The 22421-nt window shown below is 36.6% G+C and overlaps 1 protein-coding gene across 11 annotated transcripts in view; it reads right to left on the bottom strand.

Annotated features, from left to right (window-relative positions):
• The window catches only part of CFAP43 (cilia and flagella associated protein 43), a 123493-nt gene that overhangs the window by 58737 nt on the left and 42335 nt on the right, over positions 1 to 22421 (bottom strand). For all 11 annotated transcript variants that reach the window (XR_014253453.1, XM_082425056.1, XM_082425058.1 and 8 more), the window contains 4 exons: positions 20768 to 20884; positions 7843 to 7923; positions 3378 to 3526; positions 1693 to 1796 (listed from right to left, as the gene is read on the bottom strand). Coding sequence is in view for 10 of the 11 variants with exons in the window: in XM_082425056.1 (XP_082281182.1) it covers positions 1693 to 1796; positions 3378 to 3526; positions 7843 to 7923; positions 20768 to 20884 (451 nt within the window). In the remaining variant the exon portion in view is untranslated. The remainder of the gene's footprint in view (positions 1 to 1692; positions 1797 to 3377; positions 3527 to 7842; positions 7924 to 20767; positions 20885 to 22421) is intronic.

Raw genomic sequence — 22421 nt, 5'->3', positions numbered from 1 at the left:
AACTTTGAACTACAAATCTTCATTTCCAAATTTATGGTAAAGATTCCCAAATGAAGAGTTTATTGGCTTCAACTCTACAGAGCTTGTCAGCTCACCCTATCCCTCTACCTCCATAATTTTCTTTTTCCCTGAGTTTTTACTTCAATTGATGACAGCACAAACTTCCACCATCCAGGTTAGAAACTTTGGAGTCATTGCTGATCACTCCCTTTCACATATAATCGATTATCAAGTCCTACCAATTCCATCACTCAGAGCTGTCCCCTCCTTTCTCTTCCCATGACTGCTGCATGGGCTCGTGCATTGTGGATAAGAGCACAAGCCCTGAAGCCAGTCTTCCTGAGTCTGAGTCCTGGCTCCACCACCACCTACCTTCATGGCTTTGAACAAATACTTAACCTCATTGTGTCTCAGTTGTCTTATGTTTAAATTGGGCATAACAGTAGTCTCTACTTCATAAAAGTTGTCTGTAAGAATTAAATGAATGAACACGTGCCAAGTACTTAGAATACTGTCTATCACATGGTAAGGAATCCTTCAATAAATGTTGGCTATTGTTATGATTAATATCATTTCTTGCCTAAGTTATTATAATATTATAGTTTCCTAACTCATCTTTTTTATTCCATTCTCTTGCCTTTCTGCTCCAGCCTTCACAGTGATGCCAGAGTCGTCCTCTAAAAACCAAGTCAAATCACACCAGTCCCATCTTGAAAACATCTGATGATGTGTCATTAACTACAGAACAAAGTCCAGACTCCTTGGAATGATGTTCAGCGTGCTCCACTTCCTTTCAGACTTTGTCACCATGATCATCATCTAGTAAACTCTTATTTACCTGTTACACCAGACTTCTTACTATTCCAAGTGCCTTTGCTGAAACTTTTGTCCCAAGCTAGAATACCAACAAGCCCCATCCTCCACTACTTTAAGTCTTTGGAAAACTCTCCCCCAGTCCTCTGTGCCACCCCATCACTTCCACTCCTTTCTTCACACATGGCAGAATTAATTGCTTCTTCCCCTGAGCCTATGCAGCTCTCTGCTATTCCTCTTCCACTAAATTGTCTCCTTGACCTTTCCATGCTCCCACAGAGCCTAGGTTCAGCATCTTACACCTAGTAGGCACTCAATTTTTAAAAATCAATACATAGATTTAAAAATATACATACATATTTGGTATGTAAACCCAGAAAGAAAAGTATTAGTTCTTATTATTTATCACCTAAGTGCTATCTCACCTACCAAATCTGTGGTTTACCTGGGCATTTGGATGCACATTACTGCAAAAGCTGGATGTCATTTTGTTTAAAGAGGAAACTCTAAAGATGCATGGAACAAAACTTTCTTTAGATATCTTAATTAAATAGAGATCAAATGTTATTTTAAAAGTATTTCAGGGATAAACCAACCCAACGTCCCTTTGTAGTAACATTAGAAACATTTAGCCATTTCATTAATTCATTAATTGATTCAAGATTTATTTACCATCAACTATGTACCAAGTACATGTACTGAAACCTCTAAATATGATGTGGGAATTATCTTAAGTAACTTTGAACAGTTATTTAAATGTCTCTGTTTTAGAAAACATGCTACAAGTAATTGTTTCACCATAGCCCCATTTTCACAACTTTAAATTCTTTGGAATAAAGTGACCAATATTTTAAGTTAATAAGCATTCTATGTAAGTACCTATGAATCCAAGAATCTGAAATAAGCTTGAGGGTTTGGCATTGATAACAAAGACGTGTCCTTCTGATGTTCCAACTAATAGATACATTCCTCTCTGGTCATACCTAGAAAAGAAGAAATCTGATTATCAGATTCTACTTGTTTCACTAATAAGATGGTAAACAAATTTATTGAATGACAGCGTGGAGATACATCCAAAACCAGTTATTCTTATGGTTTGTGATTTTTAATATTATCAGACCTTATAAAAGGCAAGTGATTATATATAAACGTAATCATTACATTCTAGGCTAATACTGTTTCCCAATTGCAACTTATAAGTACATGGTCAAGAAGATTCACTAAAAATGGGTAACTATTTCATCATAAGTAAATGAAATATGACAGTAAAGCTTTCTTAATATTTCAAGTGGACATAAGCAATTGTCAAATTAGTGATGAGTGGAACATTCCAATGCCTCTCAGTACCCATCCTGGCAGAAAGAGGAAGAATGTAGTGAAATGTTTCTATCCTTTCATCAAATTGGAACAAGTGGGAAATACAAATTAGGGTAAGAGAGAAAGATCTGAAAAAGGAGCACCAAAAAATACAGTACAGAGGAGCAGAATGGAAATGGAGGGAGACTACAGATCCTTCCCCACTGAGCCAGAGGCAGCAGAGCTTGTAGGAACAACACAGATGGTGGAAACCCAGCTCCTCCCGGCACTAGTTGAGAAATCTTGGGCAAATGCTTCCCTTAACCTCTCTGAACCTAAATTATCTCACTTGTGAAATAGGAACAAGCATAATACTTTTCTGAATGTGTGGCAAATATCACACTCAATAATCTACAATGTGTGACAGCACCTCAAGCTGTAAAGCAGGGCATAAATGTCATTTCTTATTAATACTTACTATTATGATACAACGAAAGAAAGAATAATAACATGAATCTAAATCCAATGCTCTATGCTGTCTTCTTAAAAGTATTGCTTCAAAAAATTTGAAATCAACTAAGTGTCCATCAGTATACTGTCTTTTAAAAATTATGGTATACCCATATAATGGAATACTATGTAGCTGTAAAACAGAATGAGGAAGGTCTTCATGTGTGGATAGAAGACTTTCTCTAAGACATACCATTAAGTGGAAAAAAAAAAAAAATTGAGGTGCAGAACATTGTATATGGTTTGCTGCCCTGTAAGAGCCAAGGCAATGACTCTGGAGCCCAATTGCCTGGGTTCAAATCCTAAAATTTGCCATTTACTATGCGTGTAATATTAATTATTATTTAAATTCTTTGTGCATCATCTTCCTTATCTCTAAAATGGACACAATAAGAATATCTATCTCATGAAGTTAATACAACAGAAGTGCTTGGCACACTCTAAGTGCTTGATATGTATTCATATAATTAAAAGGAAGTACTTATCTTTTTTGCTTGTTTGTGAATAAAATATATCCAGAAAAAAGACATGAGAAATTGGTAACAGGCTGCCTCCAGCGAGGAGAACTGGGTATTCAGGGACAAGCGTGGGAAACTGTACCATACACTGCTCTGTACTTCTTGAAGGTAGAACCGAGTCAACATATTAATTTTCAAAACAACACATGTAAAACTTAAAATTAAAAGAAATTAGGGCTTCACTGGAATTCTCAACAGACAGGCCTGACAAAGTTGCTGCCAGAAGCAGGCATTACTTACAGGAGGTGCTGCACGGGCGATTCAGAGAGATAGGCCGTATGAACTGAGTGAGGGGATTCAACGTCCTGGATGTCGAGGAAGTAGACAAAGCCATCCTCGGTCCCCACGGCTGCAGAGAGGGAGGAGGGAGAGCAAGCCAGAACTGTTGCCTGTTTAAAATAAACGCCATACAGAAACAGACTCACAGATATGGAAAACAAACTTGTGGTTACCAAAGGGAAGAGACAAGGAGGGAGGGACAAATTAGGGGTATGGGATTAACAGACACAAACTACTATACATAAAACAGATAAGCAACAAGGGTATACTGTAGAGCACAGGGAATTATACCTGCTATCTTGTAATAACCTATAATGGAGTATAACCTGCAAAAATACTGAATCACTATGCTGTACACCTGAAAATAACACAGTATTGTAAATCAATTACACTTTAATATAAAATAAAATAAAATAAAATAACCCCCCAGATGCTCAACTTCACTGTGCCAGAAAATGAAACCTGCTCTCCCTCACATAAGAATTCTACAGTTTATTTGAAAAGCCTGCAGAACAAGAAGAGTGGCAAGTGTTGTGTGGTATTACAGATTATACACTCAACATTCTTCAGCTAATCGATAGCATAAGAAGTCACAGCAATCTGTACATCATACTCTTTTATCCTAAAATTAGAATGATAAAAATATAAGGAAATTGCTTGAACTTTAAACCATGGCTTCATTTTTATCCTTAAATGATTGTGAAATGATTATACCTGATAATAATGAAAAATAACATAAGAAATTTAAAATATATTCCTAGCATCTTTTGGACATCTTTATAGAATGTTAGCGATTTTTAAAAATCAGCATTCATCTGCTGGATAATGGTAGATCCTGAGATGGGGGCATAACTGAGGAAGACTTAAGAAAATAACTATTGAGTTGGCCAAAAAGTTTGTTTGGGTTTTTCCATAAGATGTTACAGAACTTTTTGGCCAACCCAATATATCACTGGACCATGTGGCCTGTCACCAAAGAAATGCATCACAGATTCCTGCTTATGTCGCAATCATTTACAGAAGATGATGTCTAAGAGAATAAATTTTTTGTCATGATACTTAAGGAATCAGATTCATTCCTCTATAGTTGTCACTGACAAAGCCCACTGGGTTTCCCGGGAAAAATAAGATGGAATCTAGGTGGTAAGGTTTAACCTCTTCTTCTGTGCTTCATCTCGTTTCACTTGCTCATTGGGTGCTGTGTGCAGCAGTCTTGCACCCAGCACTTCAGACCAGGAAAGTGACACCTCAACTCCGAGGCCGTGTGGAGACGTGCTGCCAATGACACCTTAATTCAAGATGGCGGCAGTGGCGGGCCATGCGCAGAGACACTGCACCCAGAACTTGGATGTGAAGCCAGAGCAGCACAGCTGCACTAGCCCCGCGAGAGCTCCAACCCCCCCACCCTGTCCCCGCAATGAGGAGAACCATATAGAGCATCCCCACCCACCCCTGTCCCAAACACGTGTGCTCTAGAGCGAGAGCTCCCACCCCTCCGTTCTCTGATCAAAGAATAAAACTTTCCTTTGTTTCTGAACCAAACTCAGTCTCAATCTATTGGCACGGGCAACACCAGAGAAGAGGACCCCTACTGGGGCCCAACTCGAAAGGGTTGGTAACATAATTACATTTTGTAGTTTGTTTTGAATAAAATAATGGAATGTTAGAAATAGAAAAGATCTTAAAGAGATCATTGTTTTGCAGACTAGAAAATGGAGGCAAAGAAAAATGTAGCAATTTGCCCCAGGATCCCATAGCTTGTAACAAAGCTCAGAGGAAAACTCAGGTGTCCTGCCCCATTAGAATGCATGGTTTCCCCATTGAGCAGGTTTTCATTTATTTTTTAAAGTGAATTTTCCAAGCCTTAACCAGTTTGAGTCTTTAGTGGTATCTCAGTATGAAACTGGAAACAAAGTGGTGAGGGTTTGTTTTTTTTAGCTAAAAGCCTTTATGGGAGATCTCAGTGTGTGTGTGTATGTGTGTCTGTGTGTCTGTGTTTCCTCAAAATAATCAGTTGAAATTACCCTCTATTCCAGGACTACTGTGGACTAGGCTAAATATGTACAGCAATACTTGGAGGGGTCTTAGTTACCCTAGCAGGCACCATCAGGGGAAGCTAGTAGTGTTCAGGCATCCTGCCATCATGACGCCGAGTAGGGTTCTCTAAGGACCACTGCCTAAAATGTTCACGGGGAACACAGTCCCCGGCACAGGCAGGGAGATCTGGCCTCAGCACTGCTGGGTCAATCCACTTATCATTTCCCCATGGGGCAGCAGTATCCTCCAGTAAGGAGAAACCACTGACTCTCCCCAGTAAGAGCTGAACTACATGAGTGTACAATGCCTGGTTTGGAGCTCAATGAAGGGTTGTCTAATTAACTGTGACAGTCGTCCGAATCTCTCCCTTCTGATCAGAGGAAGGGAACACATCTGAAGCAGAAAGAGGGCCTTTTGGTGGTACCTATATCCCTCCTTAACCAGGAAGTGCAAGGTAAGTCCTGATTATACAGACCCTTGGGTGGGTTGTTAAACATCTGTACGTCTCTCATCTGTAAAAGGAGGTGTGATCAGATGAGCTTTAAGATTTTTCTAGTTCTAGTAATTCTAACAGAAATGAATACATATAAACCTTGTCACATGGATTATGGAGTCTACAAATATTCTTTCAGGTAAGAATTCTTATCTTTACTTTTTAGGATGAGTTTTTTATCTTATTGAATTTTATGCATCTTGTAATCTTCTTGCATCCTTTTGCATTTTGTAATCCTCTTATGTGAGGTATGATGCTTCATCTTGTATTATAACTGAGATTTTAATTTATAACAGAGAAGGATTGTAACTTGCCTTCCTACTACCAAGATCCATAACTCATCTAGAACTGTGTAATACAGAAAATGATAATTTAAGAAAAAACAGCATTACCACTCTTTCTTGGTCTTTTTATATTTTTAAAAACATTATTTTATGTAAAATGCACCATGAACGTGGTGGAAAGAATGGTATCACCTTATGGTAGGTTAGGGTTAGGTTTAGGTAAGGAATTGTGGTTTGCCACCCAGCATCAATACACCTTCCTTCTGGAAAATTTCTTGAATATCCATTGAGAAACCATCTCCCCCCTATTTTCAGTGTTGAGTGGAACAGATCTGACTCCCATTTCCATGGCTGATTTTAAGCCAGTTAGCATTTCTCATCCCCCTGTCTACAGTGATTAGTTCAGGGTTATTATTAAGACATTAGGAGGTATTTACTAAGCCTTCTGAAAAGGAGAAACTTCTCTTCTCTTCCTCCTCCCACTGTAGGAGGCTTTCTTCCCAGATGATCTGACGTGACGTTGATACCTGTGGCATTTGGGTACCACTAAATGAAGCCTAAGATGAAACTAAAGACATAGTATACAGACAGAGAGGAAAACAAGATCCTTGGTAATATCATTTGAGTTGCTAGATCAAGCCACAGATGAGCCCAGACAAACTCTATACTTTATAGTTGATTGAGTCAATAACCCCCACTTTTTAATTTTTGGCTCAAGCTGGTTAGAGTGGTACTTTTCTTTCATTTGTTTGTTTGTTTTAATTTATTTATTTTTTGTTGCTGCACGCGGGCTTCCTCTAGTTTCGGCAAGCGGGGCTACTGTTCATCGCGGTGCACGAGCTTCTCATTGTGGTGGCTTCTCTTGTTGTGGAGCATGGGCTCTAGGCACGCGGGCTTCAGTAGTTGTGGCACGCAGGCTCCAGTAGTTGTGGCATGCGGGCTCAGTAGTTGTGGCTCGCGGGCTCTAGAGTGCTGGCTCAGCAGTTGTGGCACACGGGCTTAGTTGCTCTGCGGCATGTGGGATCTTCCCAGACTAGGGTTTGAACCCATGTCCCCCTGCATTGGCAGGCGGGATTCTTATCCACTGCGCCACCAGGGAAGTCCCTTTCTTTCATTTCTAACTGATCATGTTGAGGTTAGATGGGGCCATTTATCTAGTTATAGCCAAGGAGATGTTTCATTTTTTAGTAAAAGTGCTTAATTGCTAATTCAAGACCTTCCAGCACTCTTGCCATACCATGGCACTGAGGAGCTATTAGCTGGTGGAGCCTCTGTCGACTTTGTTCCCTGAAAGGCCGTGTGGAGCAGAGAACCTGTCAATCCACAATGAACTTACAGCCTGAGTGAGATATAAACCATTAGGGTTTCAGGAATAACTGCCACCACAGAAAATCTTGTTCTTTCCCATACACCAGTAGAGTATCTTATGTTCCACCCTCTGGGCTGTGGAATATACTTTATACACAAGAATTACTCTAACATATAAGGTAAAAATGCAATAAGGCCTCTGTAATGAGTATTTCCACAGACTATTGACATGTGAATATGAAAAAGTAGGTTGGAGTAGAATTCAATATATATATTTTTAAATTCATTTATAAGGCACACTTACTGGGATATTCAGATAAATCCTGCTGACACAAGCACCATCCTCTATACCCCAAACACAAACTTCTCCTGACTGTGTGAGAGTCTGTAAAAGAAAGAAAAAGAAAACTCAAATGGAAAACAAGACTTTGCTATGGGAGTATGTTCTAAACTCCTTTCTAGTATGTCAATCTGATGATTTAGTATAAAATTTCATTTTATTTATGTGGATTAAAATTACTTTACAATTTCAACATCAATACTTCTGATTTGAACAAATATTAACTATTACCTTTAATGCAATTGAAGTAACACATAATAACTAATTAGGATTAGAAAAGTGAAATAAAGGGTTTTTTTTCTGTGTAACATAATTGAAATAAGTTACTTGGAAATTCAATGAATTTCCTAGCGAATAAGCCTAGAAATAGAAAATCACAATTGGTATTTTAAAAAATTAATAGACTTTGCTTTTAAGAGCAGTTTTAGGATTACAGAAAATTTGAGCAGAAGTAGAGAGTTGCACTTCCCTCCCTGCCCTTCCCAGTATCCATACAATTTTCCCTGTTACTAACATCTTGCACTATTGTGGTATATTTGTTAGAATTGATGAGCCAATACTGATACAGTGTTATGGACTAAAGCCATAGTTTACCTTAGGGTTTACTCTTTGTGTTATACATTCTATGGGTTTTGACAAACGTACGATGACATGTGACCACCATCACAGTATCATACAGAATAGTTTCACTGCCCTAAAAATCCTCTATGCTTCACCTCTTCATCCCTTCCTCCCTCCCCAGTGAACCTCTGGCAACCATTGATTTTTTTTAGTGTCTCCACAATTGTGCCTTGTCCAGAATGTCTTACAGAGGGAACCATACAGCTTTCTCAGATTGCCTTCTTTCACATAGCAATATGCATTTAAGGTTTCTCTATATCTTTTCATGGCTTTATAGCTCATTTCTTTTTAGTACTGAATAATATTCCATTGTATGGATGTACCACAGTTTGTTTATTCATTCTCTTATTGAAGGACATCTCGATTGCTTCCAAGTTTTGGCAATTATGAATAAAGATGCTATAAGCATTCACGTGCAGATTCTGGTGTGGGCATAAGATTTCAACTAATGTGGGTAAACACTAAGAACCCCAATTGCTGAATCATATGGTAAGAGTATGTTTAATTTTGTAGAAACTGCCAACTGTCTTCCAAAGGGGCTGTACCATTTTGCCTCAGTAGTGAATGAGGGTTTCTGTTGCTCCATATCCTCACTAGCACTTTGTATTGTCAGTGTTTTGGATTCTAGACATTCTAATAGGTGTGTAGCATTGTTTTAATTTGCAATTCTCTAATGACGAAAAACATTGAACATCTTTTCATCATTCTTATTTGCCACCTGTATATCTTCTGTGTTAAGGTGTTTATTCAGATATTTTTTCCCATTTTTCAGTGGGGTTATTTTCTTATTGTTGAGTTTTAATAGTTCTTTGTATATTTTGGATACCAGTATTTTATCAAATATATGTTTTGCAAAGATTTTTCTTCCAGTCTGTGCTTTGTCTTTTCTTTCTCTTAACAGTGTCTTTTGCAGAGCAGAAGTCTTTAATTTTGATGAAGTCCAGCTTATCAATTTTTTCTTTCATGGATTGCATTTTTGGTGTTGTGTCTAGAAAGGCATTACCAAACCCAAGGTCACTTAGATTTTTCTCTTATGTTATCTCCTAGGAGTTTTATAGTTTCGTATTTTACATTTAGGTCCACAGTCCATTTTGAGTTAATTTTTTGTAAAGGGTGTAAGATCTGTGACTAGATTTTTTTTTTTGCCATGTGAATGTCCATTTGCTCCTGCACTATTTGTTGAAAAAAACTATGCTTTCTCAATTAAATTGCTTTTGCATATGTGTGAAAGGTCAGTTGACTATATTTCTAGACACTGTTCCACTGATCTGTTTTTCTGTTCTCTCATGAATACCATACTGTCTTGATTACTGTAGCTTTTTTTTTCCTTTTTTTGGGTAATTTATTTATTTATTTATTTTTTTACACACACACACACACACACACACACACACACACACACACACACACACACAGTATTTTATTTTTACAAGGGATAAATAGACTGACACCAAGCATTGTACATGGATGACTACAACAAAAGCAACAATGATTGCAATTACCAAACATGAAACACACTCATACTATGTCATAATATTGACATTCAGTCCAGTAATCCTCCACTGTAACAGCTCCTTTACTTTGCAGTGAAAATTGATTTGTATGTTTTTTGCCTCTGAGTCCTTGTGGGATTTTTTTTTTTAATTCAGACAGAATGTCACAAAAATTATACTCATCATCATCAGTTCACTCAGTCCCATGTAATTAATTGTTTTTTTCATCTTGATCTTTTGTTAGCACTTTTATGAATTCATCAGTTTTTCATTAGAGTTCTGAAAATGCTTATTCATTCAGTTCAGCAGTACAGTCAGTTACCAGAAACCTGTACTTGTCAGAGTCTTTTCCATGAATTTCTTGAAGATGAAACCCTTTTATAGGAACATATTTGCAAAAGCATCAGAGTACACCCAGAACTGTCTGTAAATGACAAAAGACTTAAAAATGACCACAGTTAAAGATTTGATGAAAGTTCATAATAATGCAGATGACAAGAAAATTAGTTATTTCTGAGATATACATTTTAAAGTAATAACTAGGATTATGACTTATAACATTATACCAGAACATATAAGATTTTTAGAAATTTCATGTAGTGTCTGAAACATTTATATTAACATATTTCCATACAAATAACCCAATGAAAGTTTAGTATTAGTTGTTTTGTTTGTTTGTTTGTTTTATACTGCATGTTCTTATTAGGCATCAATTTTATACACATCAGTGTATACATGTCAATCCCAATCGCCCAATTCAGCACACCACCATCCCCAGCTCGCCACAGATTTCCCCCCTTGGTGTCCATATGTCCGTTCTCTACATCTGTGTCTCAGCTTCTGCCCTGCAAACCGGCTCATCTGTACCATTTTTCTAGGTTCCATATACATGCGTTAATAATGATTACTGTAGCTTTATAGTAAATATTGAAATTGGGTAGTGTTAGTCCTACCAATTCTACAATCAGTAAGTTCTAGAATCAATAAGTTCTAGAAGCAGTTTATTGATATCCACAAAATAATTTACTGGAATGTTGATCGGAATTGCATTGAATCTATAAACCAAGTTAGAAAGAATCGACATCTTAATAATACTGAGTCTTCTTACCCATGTACATGAAACATTTATGCATTTATTTAGATGTGTTTGATTTCTTTCATCAGAGTTTTATAGTTTTTCTCATATATATCTTGTACATATTTTGTTAGATTTATTCCTACTTTACTTTTTCAGTGCTAACATAAATGGTATTGTGTTTTAAATTTCAAATTCCAATTCTTCACTGTTTGTATAAGAAAGCAATTGACTTTTGTATATTAAACTTGTACCCTGCAACCTTGTTATAATCACTTAGCTCCAGAAGGATTTTTTATTGATTCTCTGGGATTTTCTACATAGACAATCAGGTCATCTAAGAACAAAGTTTTATTTCTTCCCTCGCTATCTTAATACCTTTTATTCCCCACCCCACCCCCTTTTTTTTTTTTTTTTTTGTCTTATTGCATTAGCTAGGACTTCCAGTTGATTTCATTAAGGTTTTTTTTTTTTTTTAAAGATGTCCTTTATCAGATTGAAGAAGTTACCCACTATTTGTTGTTTGCTGAGAGGTTTTGTTTTGTAATGTTATTATTAATTATTTATTCAATTTATTTAATAGATATAGGCTCAGATTATTTATTTCTCCTTGTATGAGTTTTGGTAGATTGTATCTTTCAAAGAATTGGTCCATTTCATCTAATTATCAAATTTGTAGGCATAGAGTTGTTCATAATATGGTTGGCCCTCTGTATCTGTGGGTTCTGCATCTGCAGATACAGAGAGCTGACTGTACTATGCCATTTTATATAAAGGACTTGAGCATTCGTGGATTTTGGTATCCACAGGGAGTCCTGTAACCAATCCCCCATGGATACTGAAGGATGACTGTATTCTTTTATTATCCTCTTAATGTCCCTGGGGTCAGTAGTAATGACCCCTCTTTAATTTTCATTTCTGATGTTAGTAATTTGTATCTCCTCTCTCTCTCTCTCCCTCTTCCCCCCACTGCCTCATTAACTTGGCTAGAAGTTTATCAATTTTATTGATCTTTTTAAAGAACCAGCTTTTGGTTTCTTAGATTTTCTCTACTGATTTCCTATTTTTAGTTTCATTGCATTCTGCTCTCATTTTTATTATTTCTTTTCTTCTGCTTACTTTGGATTTAATTTTGGTTTTTTTTTTTCTATTTCCTAAAGTGGGGGCTTAGATTATTGATCTTAAACATTCTTCTTTTCTAATATATGCATTGAATGCTATAAATTTCCCTCTAAGCCCTGTATTCACTGCAAAATCCCGTAAATCTTGATATGTAGTATATTCATTTTCATTTAGTTCAAATTTTTAATTACTCTTAAGACTTCTTTGAGCCATGTGTTATTAGAAGTGTGTTGTTTACTCTCCAATTATTTTGAGGTGGGGGCAGTTTCCAGCTACCTTTCTGTTATTTACTTCTACTTTAATTCCATGTAGCCTGAGAACGTATTTCTTTTTTTTTTTTTTTTTTTTCATGTAATGTCTGAAACGTTTATATTAACATATTTCCATACATATTTCCATACAAATACAAATATAAGATTTTTAGGAATTTCATGTAATGTCTGAAACATTTATATTAACATATTTCCATACAAATAACCCAATGAAAGTTTAGTATTAGTTGTTTTGTTTGTTTTTTTATACTGCAGGTTCTTATTAGGCATCAATTTTATACATATCAGTGTATACGTGCCAATCCCAATCGCCCAATTCAGCACACCACCATCCCCACCTCACCGCAGTTTTCCCCCCTTGGTGTCCATATGTCCATTCTCTACATCTGTGTCTCAACTTCTGCCCTGCAAACTGGCTCATCTGTATCATTTTTCTAGGTTCCACATACATGCATTAATATATGATATTTGTTTTTCTCTTTCTGACTTACTTCACTCTGTATGACAGTCTCTAGATCCATCCACGTCTCAACAAATGACTCAATTTCGTTCCTTTTTATGGCTGAGTAATATTCCATTGTATATATGTACCACATCTTCTTTATCCATTCGTCTGTTGATGGGCATTTAGGTTGCTTCCATGACCTGGCTATTGTAAATAGTGCTGCAATGAACATTCGGGTGCATGTGTCTTTTTGAATTACGGTTTTCTCTGGGTATATGCCCAGTAGTGGGATTGCTGGGTCATATGGTAATTCTATTTTTAGTTTTTTAAGGAACCTCCATATTGTTCTCCAGAGTGGCTGTATCAATTTACATTCCCACCAACAGTGCAAGAGGGTTCCCTTTTCTCCACACCCTCTCCAGCATTTGTTGTTTGTAGATTTTCTGATGATCCCCATTCTAACAGGAGTGAGGTGATACCTCATTGTAGTTTTGATTTGCATTTCTCTAATAATTAGTGATGTTGAGCAGCTTTTCATGTGCTTCGTGGCCGTCTGTATGTCTTCTTTGGAGAAATGTCTATTTAGGTCTTCTGCCCATTTTTGGATTGGGGTGTTTGTTTCTTTGATATTGAGCTGAATGAGCTGTTTATATATTTTGGAGATTAATCCTTTGTCCTTTGATTCATTTGCAAATATTTTCTCCCATTCTGAGGGTTGTCTTTTCGTCTTGTTTATGGTTTCCTTTGCTGTGCAAAAGCTTTGAAGTTTCATTAGGTCCCACTTGTTTATTTTTGTTTTTATTTCCATTACTCTAGGAGGTGGATCAAAAAAGATCTTGCTGTGATTTATGTCAAAGAGTGTTCTTCCTATGTTTTCCTCTAAGAGTTTTATAGTGTCCAGTCTTATATTTAGGTCTCTAATCCATTTTGAGTTTATTTTTGTGTATGGTGTTAGGGAGTATTCTAATTTCATTCTTTTACATGTAGCTGTCCAGTTTTCCCAGCACCACTTATTGAAGAGACTGTCTTTTCTCCATTGTATATCTTTGCCTCCTTTGTCATAGATTAGTTGACCATAGGTGCGTGGGTTAATCTCTGGGCTTTCTATCTTGTTCCATTGATCTATGTTTCTGTTTTTGTGCCAGTACCATATTGTCTTGATTACTGTAGCTTTGTAGTATAGTCTGAAGTCAGGGAGTCTGATTCCTCCAGCTCCATTTTTTTGCCTCAAGACTGCTTTGGCTATTCGGGGTCTTTTGTGTCTCCATACAAATTTTAAGATGATTTGTTCTAGCTCCGTAAAAAATGCCATTGGTAATTTGATAGGGATTGCATTGAATCTGTAGATTGCTTTGGGTAGTATACTCATTTTCACAATGTTGATTCTTCCAATCCAAGAACATGGTATATCTCTCCATCTGTTGGTATCATCTTTAATTTCTTTCATCAGTGTCTTATAGTTTTCTGCATACAGGTCTTTTGTCTCCCTAGGTAGGTTTATTCCTAGGTATTTTATTCTTTTTGTTGCAATGGTAAATGGGAGTGTTTCCATAATTTCTCTTTCAGATTTTTCATCATTAGTGTATAGGAATGCAAGAGATTTCTGTGCATTAATTTTGTATCCTGCAACTTTACCATATTCATTAATTAGCTCTAGCAGTTTTCTGGTGGCAGTTTTAGGATTCTCTATGTATAGTATCATGTCATCCGCAAACAGTGACAGTTTTACTTCCTCTTTTCCAATTTGTATTCCTTTTATTTCTTTTTCTTCTCTGATTGCCGTGGCTAGGACTTCCAGAACTATGTTGAATAATAGTGGTGAGAGTGGACATCCTTGTCTCGTTCCTGATCTTAGAGGAAATGCTTTCAGTTTTTCACCATTGAGAATGATGTTTGCTGTGGGTTTGTCATATATGGCCTTTATTATGTTGAGGTAGGTTCCCTCTATGCCCACTTTCTGGAGAGTTTTTATCATAAATGGGTGTTGAATTTTGTCAAAAGCTTTTTCTGCATCTGTTGAGATGATCATATGGTTTTTATTCTTCAGTTTGTTAATATGGTGTATCACATTGATTGATTTGCGTATATTGAAGAATCCTTGCATCCCGGGGATAAATCCCACTTGATCGTGGTGTATGATCCTTTTAATGTGTTGTTGGATTCTGTTTGCTAGTATTTTGTTGAGGATTTTTGCATCTATATTCATCAGTGATATTGGTCTGTAATTTTCTTTTTTTGTAGTGTCTTTGTCTGGTTTTGGTATCAGGGTGATGGTGGCCTCATAGAATGAGTTTGGGAGTGTTCCTTCCTCTGCAATTTTTTGGAAGAGTTTGAGAAGGATGGGTGTTAGCTCTTCTCTAAATGTTTGATAGAATTCACCTGTGAAGCCATCTGGTCCTGGACTTTTGTTTGTTGGAAGATTTTTAATCACAGTTTCAATTTCATTACTTGTGATTGGTCTGTTCATATTTTCTGTTTCTTCCTGATTCAGTCTTGGAAGGTTATACCTTTCTAAGAATTTGTCCATTTCTTCCAGGTTGTCCATTTTATTGGCATAAAGTTGCTTATAGTAGTCTCTTAGGATGTTTTGTATTTCTGCAGTGTCTGTTGTAACTTCTCCTTTTTCATTTCTGATTTTATTGATTTGAGTCCTCTCCCTCTTTTTCTTGATGAGTCTGGCTAATGGCTTATCAATTTTGTTTATCTTCTCAAAGAACCAACTTTTAGTTTTATTGATCTTTGCTATTGTTTTCTTTGTTTCTATCTCATTTATTTCTGCTCTGATCTTTATGATTTCTTTCCTTCTGCTAACTTTGGGTTTTGTTTGTTCTTCTTTCTCTAGTTTCTTTAGGTGTAAGGTTAGATTGTTTACTTGAGATTTTTCTTGTTTCTTTAGGTAGGCTTGTATAGCTATAAACTTCCCTCTTAGAACCGCTTTTGCTGCATCCCATAGGTTTTGGGTCGTCGTGTTTTCATTGTCATTTGTCTCTAGGTATTTTTTTATTTCCTCTTTGATTTCTTCAGTGATCTTTTGGTTATTTAGTAACGTATTGTTTAGCCTCCATGTGTTTGTCTTTTTTACGTTTTTTTCCCTGTAATTCATTTCTAATCTCATAGCGTTGTGGTCAGAAAAGATGCTTGGTATGATTTCAATTTTCTTAAATTTACTGAGGCTTGATTTGTGACCCAAGATGTGATCTATCCTGGAGAATGTTCCGTGCGCACTTGAGAAGAATGTGTAATCTGCTGTTTTTGGATGGAATGTCCTATATATATCAATTAAATCTATCTGGTCTATTGTGTCATTTAAAGCTTCTGTTTCCTTATTTATTTTCATTTTGGATGATCTGTCCATTGGTGTAAGTGAAGTGTTAAAGTCCCCCACTATTATTGTGTTACTGTCGATTTCCTCTTTTATAGCTGTTAGCAGTTGCCTTATGTATTGAGGTGCTCCTATGTTGGGTGCATATATATTTATAATTGTTATATCTTCTTCTTGGATTGATCCCTGGATCATTATGTAGTGTCCTTCCTTGTCTCTTGTAACATTCTTTATTTTAAAGTCTATTTTATCTGATATGAGTATAGCTACTCCAGCTTTCTTTTGATTTCCATTTGCATGGAATATCTTTTTCCATCCCCTAACTTTCAGTCTGTATGCGTCCCTAGGCCTAAAGTGGGTCTCTTGTAGACAGCATATATATGGGTCCTGTTTTTGTATCCATTCAGCCAGTCTACGTCTTTTGGTTGGGGCGTTTAATCCATTCACGTTTAAGGTAATTATCGATATATATGTTCCTATGACCATTTTCTTAATTGTTTTGGGTTTGTTTTTGTAGGTCCTTTTCTTCTCTTGTGTTTCCCACTTAGAGAAGTTCCTTTAGCATTTGTTGTAGAGCTGGTTTGGTGGTGCTGAATTCTCTTAGCTTTTGCTTGTCTGTAAAGCTTTTGATTTCTCCATCAAATCTAAATGAGATCCTTGCCGGGTAGAGTAATCTTGGTTGTAGGTTCTTCCCTTTCATCACTTTAAGTATATCATGCCACTCCCTTCTGGCTTGTAGAGTTTCTGCTGAGAAATCAGCTGTTAACCTTATGGGAGTTCCCTTGTATGTTATTTGTCGTTTTTCCCTTGCTGCTTTCAATAATTTTTCTTTGTCTTTAATTTTTGCCACTTTGATTACTATGTGTCTCGGCGTGTTTCTCCTTGGGTTTATTCTGTATGGGACTCTCTGCGCTTCCTGGACTTGGGTGGCTATCTCCTTTCCCATGTTAGGGAAGTTTTCGACTATAACCTCTTCAAATATTTTCTCTGGTCCTTTCTCTCTCTCTTCTCCTTCTGCGACCCCTATAATGCGAATGTTGTTGCGTTTAATGTTGTCCCAGAGGTCTCTTAGGCTGTCTTCATTTCTTTTCATTCTTTTTTCTTTAGTCTGTTCCGCAGCAGTGAATTCCACCATTCTGTCTTCCAGGTCACTTATCCGTTCTTCTGCCTCAGTTATTCTGCTATTGATTCTTTCTAGTGTAGTTTTCATTTCAGTTATTGTATTGGTCATCTCTGTTTGTTTGTTCTTTAATTCTTCTAGGTCTTTGTTAATCATTTCTTGCATCTTCTCAATCTTTGCCTCCATTCTTATTCCGAGGTCCTGGATCATCTTCACTATCATTATTCTGAATTCTTTCTCTGGAAGGTTGCCTATCTCCACTTCATTTAGTTGTTTTTCTGGGGTTTTTTCTTGTTCCTTCATCTGGTATATAGCCCTCTGCCTTTTCATCTTCTCTATCTTTCTGTAACTGTGGTTTTTGGTCCGCAGGCTGCAGGATTGTAGTTTTTCTTGCTTCTGCTCTCTGCCCTCTGGTGGTTGAGGCTATCTAAGAGGCTTGATGGTAGGCTCTCCTGAGAACGTATTTCTTTTAAATGGTTAAGGTATGTTTTATGACCAAGAATGTGATCTATTTTGGTGGATAATTCATGTGAGCTTGAGAAGAATGTATATTATGCTATCATTTGATGAGGTAGTCTATAGATGTCAATTAGATCCAGTTGATTGATGGTATTGTTCAATTCACCTATGATTTTGATCTTCTGCCTGCTGGTCTGTCTCTCTGAAAAATTTCTTTTAACATTCCTTGCAAGGCAGTTCTGCTAGTGACAAATTCCCTCAATTTTTATTTGTCTGAGAAAATATTTTTTTCTTCACTTTTGAAGGATAATTTTGCTGGATATAGAATCCTGGGTTTGTTGTTTTTTTTTTTTCTTTCAACACTTTAGATATTCACTCTACTTTTGCTTACATGATTTCTGAAGAGCAGACCACTGTGATTCTTATCTTTGTTTCTGCAAGGGTAAGGTTTTTTTTTTCCCTTTGGATTTTTTTCAAAATTTTTACTTTGTTTTAGATTTTCTATCATTTGAATATAACAAGCTTTGGTGTAGATTTTTTGGTATTTATTCCGCTAGTGTTCTCTGAGCTTCCTGGATGTCATTAATTTTGAAAAATTCTCAGCTATTATTAGTTGAAACATTTCCTCTGTTCCTTCCTTTCTTTCTTCTCCTTCTGGTATTCCTATTATGTGTATGTTATACCATTTATAATTGTCCCATGTTCTTGGATATTCTGTTCTTTCTTTTTCATTCTTTTTTCTCTTTGCATTTCAGTGTTGGAAGGTTCTACTGACATTTCTTTAAGCTTATTGATTCTTTCCTTTGCAATATTCAGTCTATTGATGAGCCCACCAAAGGCATTCTTCATTTCTGTTACAGTGCTTTTTATTTCTAATATTTCTTTTTTTCTTTCTTAGAGTTTCCATATCTCTGCTCATATTATCCAGTCATTCTTTCATGTTGTCCACTGTTTCCATAAGAATCCCTAGTATATTAATCATAGTTTGTTTTAAATTTCTGGCCTGATAATTACAACATGTCTGTCATATCTGAGTCTAGTTCTGATGCTTGCTCTGTCTCTTCTGTTGTTGTCTTTTAGTATGCCTTATAATTTTTGTTCAAAGCTGGACATGATGTACTGGGTAAAAGAATATGAATTAAATAGGCTGTAGTGTGAGGTTTTATGTTTATCTGGCTAGGAGTTAGACTGTATTTACTGTTTGCTGTAGCTGAATGTGTCAGAAACTAAAATTTCCTCTGGTGTCCTTGTTTTGGTCTGAGATGTGCAGTTTCTCCAGTTGTAATCCCCCTGGGTACTGGCTCCAGTGGTGGTTTCTACTTCTGGGCATCTGCTCCAGTAAGCTGTAATTCTTTGCATCTGCCTGTCTGTCTCTATAATTTTGGGGGGAGTGGTTTTCCCTATGACCTCAATTCTCTGATGGGTCTAAGAGGAATTGTTGATTTTAAATTTATTCAGCTTTTTTCTTTTTTTTAAAAGATATATTAATTAATTTATTTATTTTTGGCTGCATTGGGTCTTTGTTGCTGTGCACGGGCTTTCTCTAGTTGCAGCGAGTGGGGACTACTCTTCATTGCGGTACGCGGGCTTCTCATTGCAGTGGCTTCTCTTGTTGTGGAGCACGGGCTCTAGGCACACGGGCTTCAGTAGTTGTGGCTCGCAGGCTCTAGAGCGCAGGCTCAATAGCTGTGGTGCACGGGCTTAGTTGCTCCACGGCATGTGGGGTCTTCCCCGACCAGGGCTCGAACCTGTGTCTCCTGCATTGGCAGGTGGGTTCTTAACCACTGCACCACCAGGGAAGCCCAATTCAGCTTTTTTCTTGTTGTGAGGTTCTTTACATGCTGGACTGGAAACCCAAAGTTCATATTCATTTTTACAGATAATTTTTACTCTTTCACAGGATCAAGACTGAAAGCAGCTTAAAGTAACTGCAATGTGATACAATTTAAATTCTGTTTCTTGAATACTAGGGAGTGGGTAACATGATACTGTGGATCAAGTATCTAAATCCTAAACATGAAAATCTTGTATTAAACTTTTTTATTGAGTTGAAACAACCCTAAAAACAGACATAATTCTTATCAGAGAACATCTGGAAGAAAAATCACTTAATCAGAATCTGAAGATTGGAAGAAACCTTAAGTGTTACCTATTCCAGAGTCTATGTGTTTTCTTATTTGCTAGAACTCCCAACATCTTAATGGATTTGTTGATGAATCATATGAAAAGCGAAATATGTTTCTTGAGATCAACTAAAAGTAAGCAGTTAAACACCAGAAAAAAAATTTATTTTCTGCATGTAGAGGGAAGATTTTTTTTTTCCTAAGTAGACTGAATACATGTTTTGTGCATGGCAATTATTTCATTTTCATTTTCAGATCGGGCTGCATCACTCTGAGAGGGTAAACACTAATAGTTTAATAAGTGTTGACAACTCATTAGCAATGAATGTGTTTAACGATCTGGCTTGGAAAGCCTGGATGGTGAATACAAACAGGATGGCTCCTACAGGGAACTCTGCTCAATATCATGTAGCAACCTAAGTGGGAAAAGAATTTGAAAAAGAACAGATACATGTATATGTATAACTGAATCACTTTACTGTACACCTGAAACTATCACAACATTGTTAACTATACTCCAGTATAAAATAAAAAGTTTAAAAAATAAAAACAAACAGGATGGCTCCTAAGATTTTCATTGCTTTGGTCATGTTCAGAGACTTAATATTATGAAGTCACAATATGACAATGTCATTCTAACTGGGGAGTAGATTTGATGATGGAAGTGGTTGGCATTTCTACCACATCTTCAAGAGTACCCTCGGGGGACTTCCCTGGTGGTCCAGTGGTTAAGACTTTGTGCTCCCAATCCCAATGCAGGGATTTACAACAGGTTGCACATGAACTTCCAAAATCTTACCCGTAAATCCTACTGTGAAACAATACAATATTCCTTACCATGCAGTATTCATTTCCAGGTGTGATAAAGTCTGTTGCCTGAAATTTCCCATCACAAGCTGCTAGGAGTTTTTCAAAGGTTGGCTCCTCATCAAAAGTGTAAATATAAATAGATCCCTATAAATATACCAAAAAAGAAAAAAATAATGCAATTGTTGTGTGTTCAGTTCAACAAATAGTTATTAAATGCTTACTGTGAACAAGGCACTGTGTGAGAAAAGGTAGTGGGAAAGTAGAGATAAACTCAGTAAGGCCCTGACCTTGAGGAGCTTAAAATATAAATGTTTATTGATTCATTCATTCATTCCTCAATTAAAATAATCAATAAATAGGACTTTCTTTTCTCCATTTCCAAGCATTTTTTTAAGATTACAATACATAACAAAGCACTTTTTCCTGACTTTAAAAATAATGTCTATTTATGCAGAAAATTTGGAAAATGTAGAAAACCAGAAAAGTTGTTAAGATGAACTAACTTCTATCACATACTAGACCATGGTGGGCACTAACAAAAACTTTTAAATGTACATTTGTGAAAACTGTAGAGGTGTGTCTGAAGCGGTTACTTATGACTTGTTTATCATTCTCAGGTTCCAAATTCACCTCTCCAAAAAATCTATCCTGTACATTATGCATCCCTGCCAAATAACTGTAATACAGTATGTTTATTTAACTAGCAATAAGAAGTCTGCTTTCAACTGATCACAAGTTCTTCAAGTTTACTTCAGTTAAACATGAATATTTTTGTTCCTGTTTATCTAAAAAATACAACTCTGTAAAGTCTAAAATTTGGTAGGTGTTTACTGATTTTACCTTTCATTCATTTACCTTTCATTAATTCCTTCAACAAATATTGAGTGGATACACTGTGCCCGACACAGCTCTGGATGCTGGGGCTGCATCAGAGGACAAAATGGAGAAAAGTTCCCTGCCCTTATGGAGCTTACATTCTACTGGGGAATTTGGTCAATGAATAAGATATCTAAATAATATATATTGTAAGTTAAAGAGCAATAATTGTAAGAAGAAAAAAATAAAGCAGGGAAAGAGGATATGACATGGCAAAATAAGAGGGTGAAATTCTAAACTGAGTGTCCAAGAAAGGCTTTACAGAGAAGGTGTGTTTAGAGAAAAGACTTGAAGGAAATGAGGAAGGGATTCATGTGGATTCTGTGGGAAACGTATTCCAGACAGAAGGAACAGCCAGTGCAAACACTCTGAGGGAGGAGCATGCCTGGTGCGTATAAGCAAGCGGCATGATGACCAGCATGACTGAAGCAGGGTGAATAAGAAGAAGAGTCATGGGAAATAAGGCCAGTGTGGGGAATGGAGTCCACATCATGAAGGGCCTTGTAAAGCATAGTGAAGATTTTGGCTTTTACTCAGAATAACATGGGGAATCACTGGAGGGCTCTGAGTTGTAGAGAGAGATGCTTTGCTCACTTTGGCTGCTATGTTGAGTACACATAGTCTATTCTATCATGTACCGAGAAAAGTATATTAAAATCTCCTACTGAGATCATGATTTTGTTTTTCCTTGTCATTTTGTCATGTTTTGCTTTATATATTTTGAGGCTATTTTATTTGGTACATATATATTTTAAAAGTTTATGTATTCCTAGTGAACTTAACCTTTTACTATTCTAAAATAAGC

The sequence above is a fragment of the Balaenoptera physalus genome (assembly GCF_965194825.1).
Source record: "Balaenoptera physalus genome assembly, chromosome: 14".
In the NCBI taxonomy this organism is placed as follows: domain Eukaryota; kingdom Metazoa; phylum Chordata; class Mammalia; order Artiodactyla; family Balaenopteridae; genus Balaenoptera; species Balaenoptera physalus.
The sequence above is the reverse complement of the archived record's forward strand: the minus strand, read 5'-3'. Positions and strand labels throughout refer to the sequence as shown.